General features: G+C 43.4%; 1 protein-coding gene across 1 annotated transcript; it reads left to right on the top strand.

Moving 5' to 3' along the window:
• Nucleotides 1-2,756: 2,756 nt before the first annotated feature.
• On the top strand, nt 2,757-12,424 carry LOC122563418 (uncharacterized protein C1orf232). Its single transcript, XM_043717157.2, has 4 exons — nt 2,757-3,226; nt 3,584-3,652; nt 7,720-7,823; nt 11,483-12,424. The coding sequence occupies exons 1-4, from the start codon at nt 3,143-3,145 to the stop codon at nt 11,784-11,786; spliced, it is 561 nt and encodes a 186-aa protein (XP_043573092.1). The 5' UTR covers nt 2,757-3,142; the 3' UTR covers nt 11,787-12,424.
• The last annotated feature ends 4,787 nt before the right edge of the window (nt 12,425-17,211 follow it).

The following is a 17,211-nucleotide window of genomic DNA, read 5'->3' as shown; positions in this document are numbered from 1 at the left end:
CGAGTTATTTAAAGCCGCTTGTCGTGATTCTATGGATCTGCAAGACTATCTGTGACATGTGACAACTGAAAACAGAAAGTCAGAGGTCGTTAAACAAAACACAAACGCGCACACACACGAACAAAGCCAGTTCGCATCACAATTCGGTTTTCAGGCTCGAGGCGTTTTTGAAAACTCGAGAGTGGCGAGAGCTCCGTGCAGTCAAAATCAGATTCCCAACCGGGAGTGAAAACGGACGTGAAGCTAAGAGGAAGGGTTGTAGCATCCCACTGGCTACAACCCGATTGTGTTTTGGTTTTGATGTACGGACCATGAATAAACATAATCTCCTCAACACAGGGTGATTTGTGGCCCCTAGAGTGTTGTTTCGTGAAAATTGTATTGCCAATATTTTCTGCTAATTCACAGCAGGACATTAACTCCTCCGCGAAAACATTGACAACCCAAAATAGTTTTACCACTTGCGAACATGGAGCAGAATTCTGTTCTTGTACCTTCCAAGTTATTTCTGATTTGGTATGAATGTGTCTCAGTTGCATCCCCCAACCTTGACTACACGGCACAGAATTCCTTCCACTAGTGTTTCATTAATCAGGTCTGGAAGAGGGAACTACACGTGAGTTTCTGGGCCTGCTCGTTCGCATTCCTGCATATTCGTTGTAAAGAATCAGTTTAAAAGGGGTGAAAGCAGCTGACCCACCGGGCAATTTCTGTGCAAAATTTAAACAGACAGCTCAGCAATGGAGCCTTCAGCAGCAGGTTGAAGGGAATAGCGCTGTCCGTTCTGAATTCACACTGAAGTCACTGCCCTGGGCATTTATCTGATGCTGGCTTTGGATTGGTTCAGGACTCTGACATCAGTCAGAGTGCAGCAGGTCGGGGCAAATAAAGCACTGTCTAGATTAGAGTGGTGCTGGAAAAGCACAGCAGGTCAGGCAGCATCCGAGGAGCAGGAGAGTAGACATTTCGGGCAGGATTCCTCACTGATTGAGATCTTAGAGGTCTCTTTAAAGAAATTGAAGCGATAGACCTAGATACTGGTTTTGCTCAGAGTTTTTGTGCTACCTAGAGGGAGGCGGGTCAGTAATTACAAACATTAGAGCTTCAGAAAGAACTGTACGCTATCAGTGCCGGCACTGCACACCCTCTCCTTGTTCCACTTGGGCACCGGCACGCTCTTTTCCCTCGCAAAGAAACATTTGTACCATGAATCCTTCAGAGGCATGTCATAAGGTGTTCAAGCCCAGCACTACGCACTAGTTCCTTTCACAGCAGCTACTCACAGGCAGAACCCCATCCTTTGAAGTCTCTTACTCCACCTCTCTCATGTCATTTCAGTTTTGCCTTCATTCATTCTACCTTCTTCAGGGAGAGGTTGAAGAGTACCCTATCCCCTAAAGGCGGCGACACAAGTTGTACCCAGCATTTGAGTTGCTCTCCACGCTTCAGGCTCTCTGCCTTTATTCCTGATGAAGGGCTTTTGCCCGAAACGTCGATTTTGCTGCTCGTCGGATGCTGCCTGAATTGCTGTGCTCTTCCAGCACCACTGATCCAGAATCCTTTGAGGAGGAGTCAAAAGTGTGGCGCTGGAAAAGCACAGCCGGTCAGACAGCGGCTGAGGAGCAGGAGAACCGACGTGTCCAGCATTAGCCCTGCGTCAAGGGTCCTCCAGCTCCTGAGATGCTGCCTGACCGGCTGTGTTTTTCCAGCGCTACACTTTTTGACTCTGCTGTCCAGCATCTGCAGTCCTCACTTTCTCCTCCTCTGAGGAGGAGACGATGCAGTTGGTGGGCAGTCATTACTGATCCTTTGAGTAGTCAGTCGTGAAGGACGCTGTTTAAATGAAAGATATTTATTAAATATTGCGATTCTAGGCTTTACACGCGGAGGCATGGACCACAAACCAAGGAGTAGTGATGAATTTGTTTAAGTATTTAACGCTACAGTTGGAAAGCTGTGCTGTTTGCGCGATCCCACAATGGAAACATGGGTCCTCCACCCATTCCACCAAATGAGTAGGATCGCAAGAACTGTTCCGGGAATTGTCCTGAGGTATGGCCCAACCTCCTCAAACCAAGGATTGATATAATCGTCAACATTCATTCGGCCCTCTTCAAAATTAGGCGGCTGTGATTAACACGGAAGGAAGGTCCGTTGAACCCGGGTTCGAGGTGCAGGGTAGGATTTTTGGACCTCATTCCGCAATTAGCAGCCTTTCCGAATTACTGCAGGACCCTGAACTTCAGGGAAATCTGTCAAACTGAACACCCTCATGGGTCACGTGTCTGAGGTAAGGAGCAGAGGTTTGTGGAGAGCAAGATTTCCGAAGCTTGAAATCCCTGTGACACGGAGTTTCAGATTACCATCACAGGTCGCGGCGCCTACTATTGACACTGTGGGCAGTGGCCTGTGACAGCAATGGCACTGCTTACTGATGCTGGGTGGGAAATCCTCCAGCAAGAGCAACCCCTCTCCCCACCCAAGTCCCACTCCCCACAGACCCTGGTCCTGTCTCATCCAAACGAAGACTCCACATTGCTTATGCTAAAAGTTCAAACGTTATTTACACCGGTTTCAGTGTGAGGTGCAGAGAATAATGATTGCTGCGTCAGATGAAGTATTGAAATCTGTTCTGGTGTTCCAAAGGAGGGGATTTAGATGATACATTTTATACCAATCTTAACTTTAAGTCCAATAACCAGAAAACGTAGGAAAAGTACAAAGTTCCAGCATATGACAGCTCCCATTCTTTGAGAGGGATTTGAAGCTAATGTCTTGCTCTCCTTGTACACCTCAGCTAAGAAGAAATATGACCTTGGGCTGCCTCTGATTGGACCAGAGATGTTGTGAGTATTCGAGACAGTTTCGGCTCACATGCGCATTTCCATGGCAGTAAAAGTTTAATGTAACCTGCCGGAGTCAAACAGCTCACTCAATCTGCCTTGAATCGGATCTTGGAGCTGGAAGCTGACTCCAAAATAGTGACTATCTGCATCTTCACAGCTAAGCTTGCAATGCCTGGAACCCGGACTGTTTGTTACTAAGTTCAGCTGTCGACTCAACGCATGCCCACATTAATGGGCTCCTGACAACAGAATTCAAGTTTTTTTCCCTTTTATGTAAAGATCAAATAAGCAGAATAATGAACCAGGGAATCTGGAAAGTTTACAAAAGCAAAGTACTGAGAAGTTTCACAGCTGATGAAGAGGAAGACGTAAAAGAACAGGTATGTACTTCTGAACCTTCACGATTTCTTTAAGGTAACAGAAAATGCTGAGAGGGAAATATACAGTGCTACTTAGCGTTCTGATTATTTTCTGTTGATTCTGTAAGAACTTCGTGGGAATAGACTGGGTCTACACTTCCGCTTCAGGATATTAATGTTTTGCTGGACTTGGATACATTGGGTCAATGATTAAATGTTTGATGATAAATGATTAAACGACCGATTTTAAAAATGTATGTGGATATAAGTGTTATGCCATATATTTTGAATGTGTTAACAAAGCCATTGAAATGCTGAATTTGTGCTGCAAGTCTGTGGTGTCTAATGTGCCAACTAACAACTAAACATTTCTTTCAGAACAATGACACCGTGATTGATATGACTACAGAGGAAGGCTCCAGTTCTGTCTCACAGTTGGCAAAAAAGGTACAAATTATTTATTTCTCACCTACCATACAAGTTGCATTAATTTCACCAGATTGGGAGACTCTGGGTGTTGCCACTTGGGTGAACACTGGGATTGCTGAGGAAATTGCAATTGTGCCTCCTGTGATGGTTCTGAGAAGCTCAGCATCAGGCAAGTCATCAGGCATCAGGGAATGTTAACCAGAAGCACCCTCCCCTTTATTGGCTATTTATCTTCCATTAGAGGATGATCGGAACTTACCTAATGTGTTCACAGAGTCAACAGATCACACATTATAACCAGAGCCACACATATCTGGAAGGATATGGTAGAGCAATTACAGAGTTGGGCAATTTCATTTCATAGAATCATAGAATTCCTACAATGCGGAAAGAGGCCATTCTACTCACTGAGTCTGCAACAACTCTCCAAAGAGCATTCTACCCAGACATAGACTCCACCCTATCCCTGTAATGCCACATTAACCATGGCTAACCCACATTTACCATGGCTAATCCACCTAGCCTGCACATTCCTGGACACTGTGTGCAATTCAGCATGACCAATCCACCTAACTTGCACATCCTAGGGCTGCAGGAGGAAACTGGAGCACTCAGCAGAAACCCACACAGACAGGGAGAGAATGTGCAAACTGCATAGTCACTGAATTGAACCTGGGTCCCTGACACTGCAGTACTAAACACTGAGCCACCATGCTGACCTTGAATAGGTCTGAATCTTTCTGGATTACGAAGGAGGAACATCAAGCAGACTTACACCTGACAGTTGACTTGTCCAAGCTTCCTTGAGAGGGTAGAGCTTTGATTAATACTTTCCTTCCATTGGTGCACACAACCAAACTACCATCAGAGATCCCAGTAATGCTCCCTCCCCTGTACTCTCTGGTCCCAGTCAGCATCCATAGGGTTGGGTTCAGAGTGGCAGGCAAAAGGAAATGTCAGAGAAAGAAAATGAGAAAAACAAAAAGTTGGAAATGAGTTATAGATTGTCATTTAAAATAGCAAGTCTGAAAGTAAATCACCAAAACATCTCCGAAGGCTAATGGTTTCAAGTATTACCAAGAACTATCAAAAGCTACTTCCTAACTTAGCAATAATCAAGTTAATTATAGAACTATTGGGTGAGTTGCACAAGTGCATCTAAAGTTGGGAACAGATTTGAGAGGTTCACAGTGTGGGTACATGTGTGAGTAGTCTTGCTGTGGACACATCTATGAGGGGCTGTCAGCACGGGAGCAGGTAGTCTGGACTCACGATGTGAGTACAGGTGTAAAGAGCCATCAGTGGAGAACAGGTTTGAGACACTCAGTGTGGGCACAGATGTGAAGGATCTTGGTGTGGTGAAAGATGTGAGAGACCAATTATTAGATAGACAGGTGTGAAGGTCATGGGATGGCTTTATGTGGGGAGTGATTGGCCTTTACATCAACCAACTAATCATTGCCTTTTTAAAGATGCAGTAACTGATCGCTGTCTCATGATACATACGAGTTACAATAGAAGAAAGAAGATAGGTACTGCATAATTTATTGGATATAATCTCCTTCCAAAGTCCATTAGATTTCACTGAAATATTAAACAACAATTGGTTTCAGTTTTAGAGTTGAGGGGCTCAGAGTCCTATTTCAATATAACAAAAGCAGAGTATAATCATAAGTTACATCCTTTTTCAAACCTAGAGATATTCAACCATATTTTGGCAGATTTCTTCCCCCAAGTGACTCACCTTTTTTATAAAAGAAATTTCAAATATAAATTCAAATCAGACTCTACCTGTTTCTACAATCATCTAATGTTCACTGTGGGAATGAAACTTGGTGATGCTGCTATTCGACTGTGAGAAGAAACACAGATCCGTTTGATACTTGTTTTCATCCTCTACGTTGTCCCATAACTACCTTGAGGAACTCCTGCAGTGATGTTTTAGTACTGAAAAGATCGACTTCCAACAGCCATAAACATCTTCTTTTGTGCTAAGTATGACTCCAACAAGTGTGGAGTATTCCCATTAATTCCCATTGAGGATGTGAGAGGTGGGATGTTAAACTAGGGCAGAAATTATATCCTGGGTGATCATGATTATACTATACCCACCAATCTCATCTTTTATGGTCTGTCTGCAACCTTTGATTCAGTTGACCATTCTCTTCCAAAGTTTGTCCTGTCAGCTGGGTGAGATTGTTATTGTCTGATTCCATTCGAGAGTATGATGCTGGAAAAGCACAGCAGGTCAGGCAGAATCCAAGGAGCAGGCAAATCGACATTTTGAGCATAAGCCCTGCATCAGGAATCCTGATGAAGGGCTTTTGCCCGAAATATGGCAGATGGAGTTTAATTCAGATAGATGCGAGGTGCTGCATTTTGGGAAAGCAAGTCTTAGCAGGACTTATACACTTAATGGTAAGGTCCTATGGAGTGTTGCTGAACAAAGAAACCTTGGAGTGCAGGTTTGTAGCTCCTTGAAAGTGGAGTTGCAGGTAGATAGGATAGTGAAGAAGGCGTTTGGTATGCTTTCCTTTTTTGGTCAGAGATTTGAGTACAGGAGTTGAGAGGTCATGTTGTGGCTGTACAGGACATTGGTTAGGCCACTGTTGGAATATTGTGAGCAATTCTGGTCTCCTTCCTATCGGAAAGATGTGGTGAAACTTGAAAGGGTTCAGAAAAGATTTACAAGGACATTGCCAGGGTTGGAGGATTTGAGCTACAGGGAGAGGCTGAACAGGCTGGGGCTGTTTTCCCTGGAGCGTAGAAGGCTGAGGGGTGACCTTATAGAGGTTTACAAAATTATGAGGGGCATTGATAGGGCAAATAGGCAAAGTCTTTTCCCTGGGGTGGTGTAGTCCAGAACTAGAGGGCATAGGTTTAGGGTGAGAGGGGATAGATATAAAAGAGACCTACAAGGCAACTTTTTCGCGCAGAGGATGGTACGTGTATGGAATGAGCTGCCAGAGGAAGTGGTGGAGGCTGGTACAATTGCAACATTTAAGAGGCATTAGGATGGGTATATGAATCGGAAGAGTTTGGAGGGATATGGGCCGGGTGCTGGCAGGTGGGACTAGATTGGGTTGGGATATCTGATCGGCATGGACAGGTTGGACCGAAGGGTCTGTTTTCATGATGTACATCTCTATGACTCTACGTTGATTCTCCTGCTCCTCGGATGCTACCTGACCTGCTATGCTTTTCCAGAACCACACTCTCAACTCTGATCTCCAGCATCTGCTATCCTCACTTCCTCCTACTGTCTGAATCCAGTCCTATCTCATCAGAGAATCAACTGGGAATGACATCTCTTCCCATTCCCACAATGTTACTTCTAATAGTCCCCAAGGATCCAACCTTGACGACCTCCTATTCCTCATCAGCAACAGAAATTGCTGGAGAAACTCAGCTGATCTGGCAGCATCTGTGAAGTGAAAGCAGACTGTTCTGAAGAAGAGTCACTGGACTTAGTGTTAACTCTGATCTCTCTCTCTACAGACACTGCCAGATCAGCTGAGTTTCCAGAGAAATTTCTATTTTGTTTCAGATTTTCAACATCTGCAGTTCTTTGTTTTATCTTATTTTTCATCTTTGTGCTGTCCCTGGGTGTTATCATGTGAAACCATATTGAATTCCACATGTTGTCTCTGTCTTGCCACCACTTCTATCAATGCCTCCACTGTCTCTCTGTTTCTTCGGTCCATTGTTTATATCCAGTTCTAGATAAAGCAAATAAATGTTATGAACTCTAATGCCATTACCTGCCACAAATTGTTAACCAACCACAATTCTAATGCTCCCCATTTCAAGCCAAATTAGACTTTACAAAGTCACCATCCTATTTTACACTGAACTAAGCTTCCATCTTCTCTCCTTTCAATTGCTAAAATCACCTACTTGAAGTTCTGCAATATCACCCATTTCTTATCCTGTCTTGAGCTGATGGAGGGGAGTGGAATAGGGGAAGGGGGTGTGGGGGAGGTGCTGGTGGTTGCAACCAGGTCAGTTAATTGCCTGTTTTCACTACCAGAGAGAATGTTGGACACTAAACAGCAGAGCCAATGATGATATTTGTCCATTTGCAGGTACAAGGGGCCAGTGCAAAAGGATGGAAATGCATGTCCTCTCTCTTCAACAAGGATGATGAACACAAGTTACTTCCAGCTGAGAACACAGCCCCAGTCGAACAGTGAGTACATTCCTTCTTCACAACACCACAGATCTTAAGCTAATTCAGTCTACCCCAGACAAGTATAAAATGGAATCCCTCGTGTTAGGGAGCAAAAACAGTAATTTAGTGCATTGACAGTTCATGCCTCCAGTACCCTAGTAACCTTGGCTATGTACACTCAGCATGTGTTCACAATATTCTGTCATTTTCCTATTGATGATAATTCAAAATTACCCCCACTCCCCCACTGATACTCATTATCATGTACCCTACCTCTCCCAGTGATGTTCTTCCCATAGTATCATATGCCTTTCTTACAATCCGTCAGATCAACAGAGATCTTTTTAGTTTTCCAAGAGGAAGTCTGATAATATGTACATTGCATAGATCAAACACCACATTAGAATGTGTCAAAATTCTGACTAAAAGTCGCCATATTTTATCAGTTATTTGTATTCCATAGTACCTAGACATTGTCAGTCTATATTACCCATTGGTGCAGTAACAGTGGGCTGAATGTTTAGTGTTTACGCTGTAACATTCTACAAATTCATGAATGTAGGCAATGAGTGGAAGGTGAGCATATATCCAACACCTATACAACCTGAGCAGGAGAGCAGCTTTAAAGGTTAGTCAGTCACTACCCAGTTTCACCAATTGGCCAGTGACGGTTCAAAATAGCACAGGCAATATCTATGGAGTAAGTCCTTCACCTACTTGCACACCAGCTTGACTCGGTAAGGATAGAAGGAGCTGTAAAACCTAAATAATGATTCTAGGCACGTTGTCCAGTCTCAATTTCAAGGACAAACGAATGACAAGTTTGGGCAGGAATTGCTCATAAAAGTGACAGTGGACATCTTGTCCTGAAGCACAGTACAGATGTTGCTTCAACCATTGGTGCCATTGAAAGATTGTCCAATTAATCCCATCCTCTTTTTCTCCATAGTCATGATTTTTTTTCTCCTTTTCAACTATTTATCCACTCCCCTTTTGAAAGTAGTCACTGAATCTACTACCACCACCTTTTCCAGATAATAACAATGAACTACACAAAAAAAATCTAATTTGCCCTGAGCTGTTTTGATAATTATTTTACATTTGGTTTATCTGGTTATCCTGTTAGTGGAAAGTTTCACCTTACTCATTCTAGCAAAACCCTTCATAATTTATATACAGTCATTGCTCCTGCACAGCAACAACATTGGCATTTACCCAACAATCTGGAAAATTGCTCTCATGTTCTATACGAAAAAAGCAGAACAAATCCAACCTAACCAGTTACGGCCCCATCAGTCTACTCTCGATAATTAGTGAAATGATGGAAAGTGTCATCAACAATCCTCTCAATCAGCACTTTCTTAGCAATAACTTGCCAATTAGTTTGGGTTCCACAGAACCACTCAGTTCCTGACCTCATTACAGTTTTGATTCAAATATTGACAAAAGAATTCCAGGGGTGAAGTGAGGGTGACTGGCCTTGGCCTCAGGGCTACATTTGACCAAATGTGGCATCAAGAACTTTAGCAAAACTACAGTCAGTGGGAATCGGGGAGAAATTCTCCATTGGTTTGAGTCATACCTGGCAAAAAAGAGCATGGTTATGGTTTGGGAGGTCAGTTACCTCAGCTGCAGGACATCCCTCAAAGAGTTTCTAGGTATAACCATATTCAGTTGCTTCATCATATCGTCAAAAATGGGGATGTTCACAAAAGATCGCACAATGTTCAAACACCATTCACAACTCCTCAGATGATGAAGTGATCCCATGTCTAAATGCAACAAGACATGGACAATATCCAGATTTTGGTTGACAATTGGCAAGTAACATTAGCAAAGTAAAAGTGCCAGACAATGACTATCTCCAACAAGAGAGAATCTAACCATCACACCTTGACATTCAACTGCATTACCAAAACTGAGTCCCCCCATCATCAACATCAGAGGGTGACAACTGACCAGAAACTAAACTGCACTATTTAAGTACTGTGCCTGCAAGGGCAGGTCAGAGGCTAGGAATCCTGCTGCAAGAATCTCACCTGCTGACTCTCAAAAGCCCATATACCACCTACAAGGCACAAATCAGGAGTTTGACAGAATAGTCTTCACTTGCCTGGATGAGCAGCTCCAACAATATTCAAGAAGCTTGACACCAGCCAGGAAAATCTGCCCACTTGATTGACACTGCATCAACAAACATCTACTCCCTCAACTATCACCAACAATCAGTTGCAGAAGTGCATACAATCTACAAGATACACTGCAAAAGTTTACCAAGGCTCTTTAGACAACAAACCCAAGACCACTTTTACCTAGAAGCACAAGGGCACCAGATTCATGGGAACACCATCACCTGCAGATTTCTCTCCAAACTACCTACCATCTTGTCTTGGAAATATACTGCTGTTCCTTCAGTGTCTCTGGGTCAAACTCCTGGGGTTTCCTTTCTAATTGCATTGTGGGTCTACCTACAGCACGTAGACCGCAGTGGTGCAAGGCGGCAATTTGTGTGGCGTAATAGATGCTGGCCCGAACAGTGACGCACATACCCTGTTTCAAGAAAGGAGGCAAGGGTCTGAGAATGCAGCGTAATCCTTTTCATTTTCAGTCGCTATCAACGTTTTAGATTTCCCTGTGGCCTATCTCTGGCAAATTAAGTAAACATGAAATCTCAGTTTCAAACAAGATTTTATATTAAAATACATGAACCGGATGAGTAACTGTTCTACACTCCTGATCAGAATTAACGTGCGAGAACTGTCGAACAGCCTGATTCACAGTGAGCCCCCTTTCTCATCAGACAATGTCAATTCGCAGTGCACTTAAATGAGAACTTTCTACTTTTCAGACAACGAAACGGGGCTTTAGTAACTCTCATCACAATTCATTGTTGATAGCTAACGTCAGTTGGAGTATTGTTCGGGTGGGCTAGATCACTAGCTGAGGGCACAAGTGTCTCAGTTGTGATATCCCTCAACACTGGACTAAGGTTCATATGCATTCTTGATGAAGGGCTTTTGCCCGAAACGTCGATTTTCCTGCTCCTCGGGTGCTGCCTGACCTGCTGTGGTTTTCCAGCACCACACTCTCGACTCTGATCTCCAGCATATGCAGTCCTCAGTTTCGCCCTAAGGTTCATATGCAAACTGGCTGCCTGGCCTGAGATAGGATGGACTGAGTCAGATTGATCTAGATGGCACAGGGCTAGGTTGGTCCAGTCTGGTCAGGGGACTGGGACTGCTCACGAGTTAATTGGCTGTCATTTCCAAATGTACGCGTTTCTAAGATTACTTTCTCTTCAAAACTCATTAACAAATACATAATTTAAACGATGAGGTAAAGATTTTCCGAAAATAACCAGCCGTGCGCAAGAGTTTGATGGAAATTTGATTTTAATGAAAATTTAAAATGTTAATTTTTAAAACATTAGAATGAATCTCAATATGATCCATCGAAGAGTGAAGCCCTTCAAGTTGGAGAACAGCACCTTCTTGCGTTCCCCTGATGTAATTTCGTCGGATTTCCAATCTCCAAAATGTTTTCAAGAAACAAATAAATGTTTTTTTAAATAGATAACATGCTGAAGCCCGTGGTAAGGCCATTAGTATTTCACCAAGCGAGGCTTCAGGAGGGTTCGGGCCGCTTAATTACTCTGTGCTTTTCTCTTTCATCTCCAGTGTCCTTTCAGAGCCGGCGCCGAAAGAGCCCGAGAAGAAGCTAACCGGGTTCTGGGACGCCTTCGCCACCAAATGGAACCAAACCTCCGAGGCCAACAAGGTCAGCGACGGCGCAGGAGAAGGCGAGGCCGAGGCGGCTGCAGGCCCCGCACTCACTGAAGAGGGAGGCGGAGGGACCGAGAAAAACGCCAGTCCCGGGGCATACACCAACCTGGAGGCGTCCAGCGACCCCGGCTTCAAGTGGAACTTTGTCACCAGCAAGTTGGCGGAACTGAAAAACAGAAGTATGCAAAAAAGCAACTAGGCACACACCCACGGGGAGGGGAGGGGAGGGGGCTCCTGAAAACAGACAGCACAGGGAAGTGTGATAAGAACAACACGAAATGAGACAAAATCCCGTTAGATAGCGATGTCGGTGTAAAATAACAGGAAGCTGTGTCAATAAAAGCCGGGCGCTGCTGTTTGAAATAACGACAGGCTGAAGCTGGTTGCATTCTAAGTTCTTACATTGCTTCACATCTCAAGAACAAGCAAAAACAAAATTGAAGGGTAATCCCAAACTTTCCGGGTTGATATCACAATCTGCTCTTTCGGAATGGTGTTGAATACAATGATTGAGATAAATTTTAGATCCACAGTCAGACTTATTACTGTATATGCCCGTCCTATACCCCTTCCATTCAGCTGCAAAACCTAAACCCTCGAAACTTGCCAGGCCATACTAACAGGTTCTCCCTCGCTACTTCCGGAGCGCCGCCTCACGAGGTGCTGAAATTCTGGCTTAATTTCCTATTCAATCTCCCGCCTGTGAAAGGGTCAAATCAAAAGTCGTGTTAGGATTCAGGCAAGCATTGGGCGGGAGATCTGAAAACATACAGCCTGATTTTACACAGAGGCAAGAATCATACCCTAGGTGTTTATTATAAATGATCTGATGGGGGGGGGGGGGGGAGGGGGGCACAACTACAACTACAACTTCACTGTTTTCGTTCATGGGATGGGGCATCGCTGGCTAGGCCAGCATTAATTTCCCATCTTCAATTCCTTTGGAGAGGTGGCGCTGAGCTGCCATCTTGAACAGTTGCAGTTCTTGGGGTGTAGGGTAACCTACGATGCTGTTATGATTTGGAGATGCCGGTGTTGGACTGGGGTGTACAAAGTTAAAAATCACACAACACCAGGTTATCGTCCAACAGGTTTAATTGGAAGCACACTAGCTTTCGGACCGCCGCTATCACCTGATGAAGGAGCGTCGCTCCGAAAGCTAGTGTGCTTCCAATTAAACCTGTTGGACGAAAACCTGGTGTTGTGTGATTTTTAACTACAATTCTTTTAGGAAGAGAGTTTTACGATTTTGACCAAGTGACAGTGAGGGAACGGCGATATGTTACCAAGTCAGGGTGACATGCAGTCTGGAGAGGAAGTTGCAGGTGATGGTGTTTCATCTGCTGGTCGTGTAATTCTAGGTGGTAAAGACAGTGTGTTTGGAAGATGCTGTTTTGGAGTGACTGTAGTGAATCTTCTCACAGGTACGCTCTGCTGTTGTTGAGATTCACAGGTGAATAGAGTGAACTTTAAAAGTACAGAATGTGGTGCCAATCAAGGAGCTGCTTTGTTTTGGATGGTGCCAAGTTTTGAGTGTTGTTGGAACTGCACTCTTTCAGGCTAAAGGAGATTATTGAAACTGCTGATTTGTACCTTGTAGATGATGGACAGGTATTGGAAGACATACAGTGAGTTACTAGCTGCAGAATTCCTATCCTTTGCACTGTTCTTGCATCCATAGCATTTATATATCAGGTCCAGTTCAGTTTCTGATCAATGATAACCTCAAAATGTTGGTAGAATCTTTAACAGTAAAACATCTCAATGGACTTCAGGAGAAATTAGCAACAAAACTTTGCACAGAGGCGTGGAAGGAAAAGTTAGAACATATGAGAAGTTCAAAAGAGCAACTTCAAGAAGAGAGAGAAGCAGAGAGATTTAGGGATGGAGTTTCTGAGTTTATGCATCAGCAGGTGAAGGCAGGTGTCAATGGTGGGATGATTAAAATTAAGGATGGACGAGAAATCAAAATTGTGTGGTACCGAGCTAGGGAGACTTGTTGATATGGAGGAAGTTACAGAATTGGATAGGGCTCAGGTGGCCTCAGATGGGTAGGCAGTGCTGCAGCAACCAGTTACAGTTAGAGAGTAACACTTATAACCAATGTGGGGCAGTTGATGGACTGGTGTGCAGCTTAAAGAGAACTTGTCATGAAAAGAAAAAGGATCAGATGAAGTGATGCAGGTACTTAATTTCATATAATGCCGTAATTAATCACGGAGCAATTATTGCTCAAGTACCTGCCTTCACACTTAATATCAGATTTGGCTCAGAGCTATTTAATTATAAGTCTGATTGTTGGATGATATATTCACTAATTTCAACAGTAAACAGTCAGGACTCCACTTGATTCTCATGCCAACATTTTGCTACATTAGGAACAATGGGAATGTAAGCCCCTGGAGTTCCCTTATTAAAACAAGATATATAGAACAGATCAGTCCCAGAGATCACTATAATGATTGAGAGAGCAAGATATGGTATGAAACCCAGTAAGTGCAGACAAAGTATGACTTTCCTCTCTGACAGATATCAACAGGATTGGAGGAAGAAGCTCCTCATTACACGGAAATCTCATGATAATTGGATCTACTTTCAGTGTCCCTGCACCAACAACCATTAATGGCTGCGAGAGCAGGTGATAGCATCCCACACTTTGCTGAGTCCAACCAAGATTGGAGACAGACACAAGGGACTCCTCAAGAGACACTTTGTCAGGCAGTGTCCAACTTGGAGAACTTCCTGCCTCCCAGTGCCTGCTTCCTGCCGTAGCCAAGAACGAGCCAATTCTCCCTGAATCTTGAACTTAGTCCCTTCTTACACATTTTTTAAAAACCCGCTAACTAAGTTAAACTAGATAGCTCCTTAAAAGAGTACTGTGACTCAAGATAAAAACCTGAAAGGAAATTTACTGATTCAAATTAAAAATTGATGTAATTGAGCGATATTGCCCTCCAGCCCCTGTGGTGTCCACCGGCCATGGTATTTCCTTCTCTTATACTACACACCATCAACACTGATGTTAAGTGCTCCAAATAAACGGAACATCTGTCAGCTTCTGAGATAGAAAACATGGGACTGTCCTGATCTGAGATTGGATTTGGATCCTGGATCACAGACTTAAGTATTTTCCCAAGTACACCTGCTGCAATGTTTTCAGTTTTTCCTTTTATACATTTATTGTACAGGAATGCAGAGCCACATGTTTGTGTTGTGTTTATTGCTTCCTATAATATGCATGATTCCATTACTTTGTCAGTGTTGTTCACTTGCTGTGTATTGAAAGTGAATTTACATAAATTATTTGTCATGTGCTTCTGATTGCTTCCCTGTGCTCATTCAAATCTCTGCCACTATTGGCTGTGTTTCATATTTCTGTGCTATGAAGTACCATAACTTTATGCTGCTCAGTATTTGTTTATCTTTTTGTTCAATGAGGTGCAGGTTTTCAATAGTGAAATAGACAGCCACATAAACCTATTGGACTGGAACCGGTCAGCAAGACACAGGAGGATGATAGGAAAATCCCACCTGCCATGATACGGTCTCTCTCTTTTACACTTCTTTTTTTTTGTAAATATATTTATTAGCAATTTTTTTTAACTTTACAAACATATAAAATTATTGAAAAAAAAATCAATCACAAATATCAGTATAAAAAAAAAGAAAAAAAACACAAATTACAATACAACTACTATCGACTAACTACTAATCTACTCTATAATACAAAGCAAACCCTTACACTGTGCAAAGCAACACCAAAAAAAAAGCAAAATAAAACAAAAAAAACCACACAAAAATACAGAACAGCGATGCTCGGCACAAGGCTCCCAAACAAAGGAACGGGAGCATTATATATATACTCGTATTAACTCGGGAGACCCCCTCCAGGGCCCAGGGCTTGACAAATCTAATCATCCTGGTTAAACAAACACCCGAGTTAAGATAACTGATAAATCTATATCCAAATAACTCAAGTAGGGCTGCCATGTCTTATAAAAATTTTCTGTTGTGTGGTGCATCATGTTTGTGAAAAAGTCCAAGGGAATGTGCTCCATAATTAATTTCTGCCATCCCAGCAAGCCTGGCGGGTTCTCAGACACCCAATTCTTCAGAGTATTCTTCCGTGCACAGTGTGCAAGAATATTAAATAGTTTCTTCCCATGCCCGTCTAAAGACGGTTAAGTCGGTAGACCTAAGAGGAGAGATATCGGGTTTACTTTAACCTCTGTCCTCAATACCCTCCCTATCTCTCCCGCCACAGTGCTCCAATAAACACGGGGCCTGTGGCATGTCCAGAAGCAATGGGTAAGAATACCTACACTTATTTTATATTTGGGGCACACTAAAGATGCCCCTTTTTTAAACTTCGCCAGATGGTCTGGTGCCAGATGAGCCCTGTGCAGAACTTTTAACTGCGTAGCGCATGTCCTATTACAGATTGAGATCTTTCAAGTATTCTCCCATATGTTCTCCCATGTTTCAGAAGAGATCTCCACTCCCAGCTCTTGCTCCCAGATCTCACATAACCGGTTAATATCCTGCCAGGCCCTGCCGTTCAGCAGGCAATAGAGGGCACTAACCGACAGGGTGCTTGGGAACGTAGCAACATCCTGTCTGTATTGGGCTTATAGGGCTTAGTGAGAAGCGTTGTCTTCTTCTGGATGAAATCCCTAACCTGAAAAAAACAGAAAAGATCTCTGCTGGGCAACCCGTATTTGTGGCTCATTGCTCAAAAGACATCATAACTTCCCCCTCAAACAAGTCTCCCAAACTAGAAACTCCTCTTGCTGCCCATAGTTTGAACCATGAGTCCATCATCCCTGGTCAGAACCCTGGCATATCAACTATAGGCGTAAGTGGCGAAGTCTTGGATAAACACTCTGACGCATCGCCCTCCAAGCCTTGACTAATGACAGTGGGGTTCCGGCAGTGGTCCATAACTGTCCTCATCTTATCCATGAACAGCAGATTAATAAGAGGGCACTTTGCTTGGGCGACCTCAATATCCAGCCATATTGAGTTTGGTTCGTTACCTACTCAATCACAGACAAAGGACAGCAGGGAACTCAATTGATACGTTTTGATGTCTGGGAAATCAACTCCTCCCCCTCCTTGAGGCAACTGCAATTTAGTAAGTTTGATGAGGGGTCGCCCACAATGCCAGACAAAGGAACCAAACCACCCCATAAGCTTCCGCAGCGTTGACCTGGGAAACATTATAGGGAGCATACGCATGGGATAAAGCAAACGAGGAAGAACATTCATCTTAATGAGAGATATTCGGCCCAGCCATGAAATTGGAACAGCCTCCCATCTCTGGAGATCTCGCCTAATATTGTCAAGCAAATGAGCAAAGTTAGTCCGAAATAACAGATCAAACTTGGGGGTAATAAAAATGCCTAGTAAAAATGCCTAGAACCCTGCCCGTGACCAGTTAAAAGGGAACTTAGAACCACCTTCAACTTCTGGCACATCCTTAAGGTTTCCCAAAGCCATAGCCTTCGATTTTGCAAAGTTAATCTTATATCCTGAAATAACCCCAAATGAATTGATACATTGTATCAAATAGGGTACGGAGGTGATCAGGTTCGATAAAAACAGAAGGACATCATCCGCATACA

The sequence above is a fragment of the Chiloscyllium plagiosum genome, unplaced genomic scaffold (genome assembly GCF_037043375.1).
Source record: "Chiloscyllium plagiosum isolate Xiang-an unplaced genomic scaffold, Cpla_swu_hap1 HiC_scaffold_30, whole genome shotgun sequence".
Lineage (NCBI taxonomy): Eukaryota > Metazoa > Chordata > Chondrichthyes > Orectolobiformes > Hemiscylliidae > Chiloscyllium > Chiloscyllium plagiosum.
Note: the sequence above shows the minus strand (reverse complement) of the source record. Positions and strands in the feature narration are given on the sequence as shown.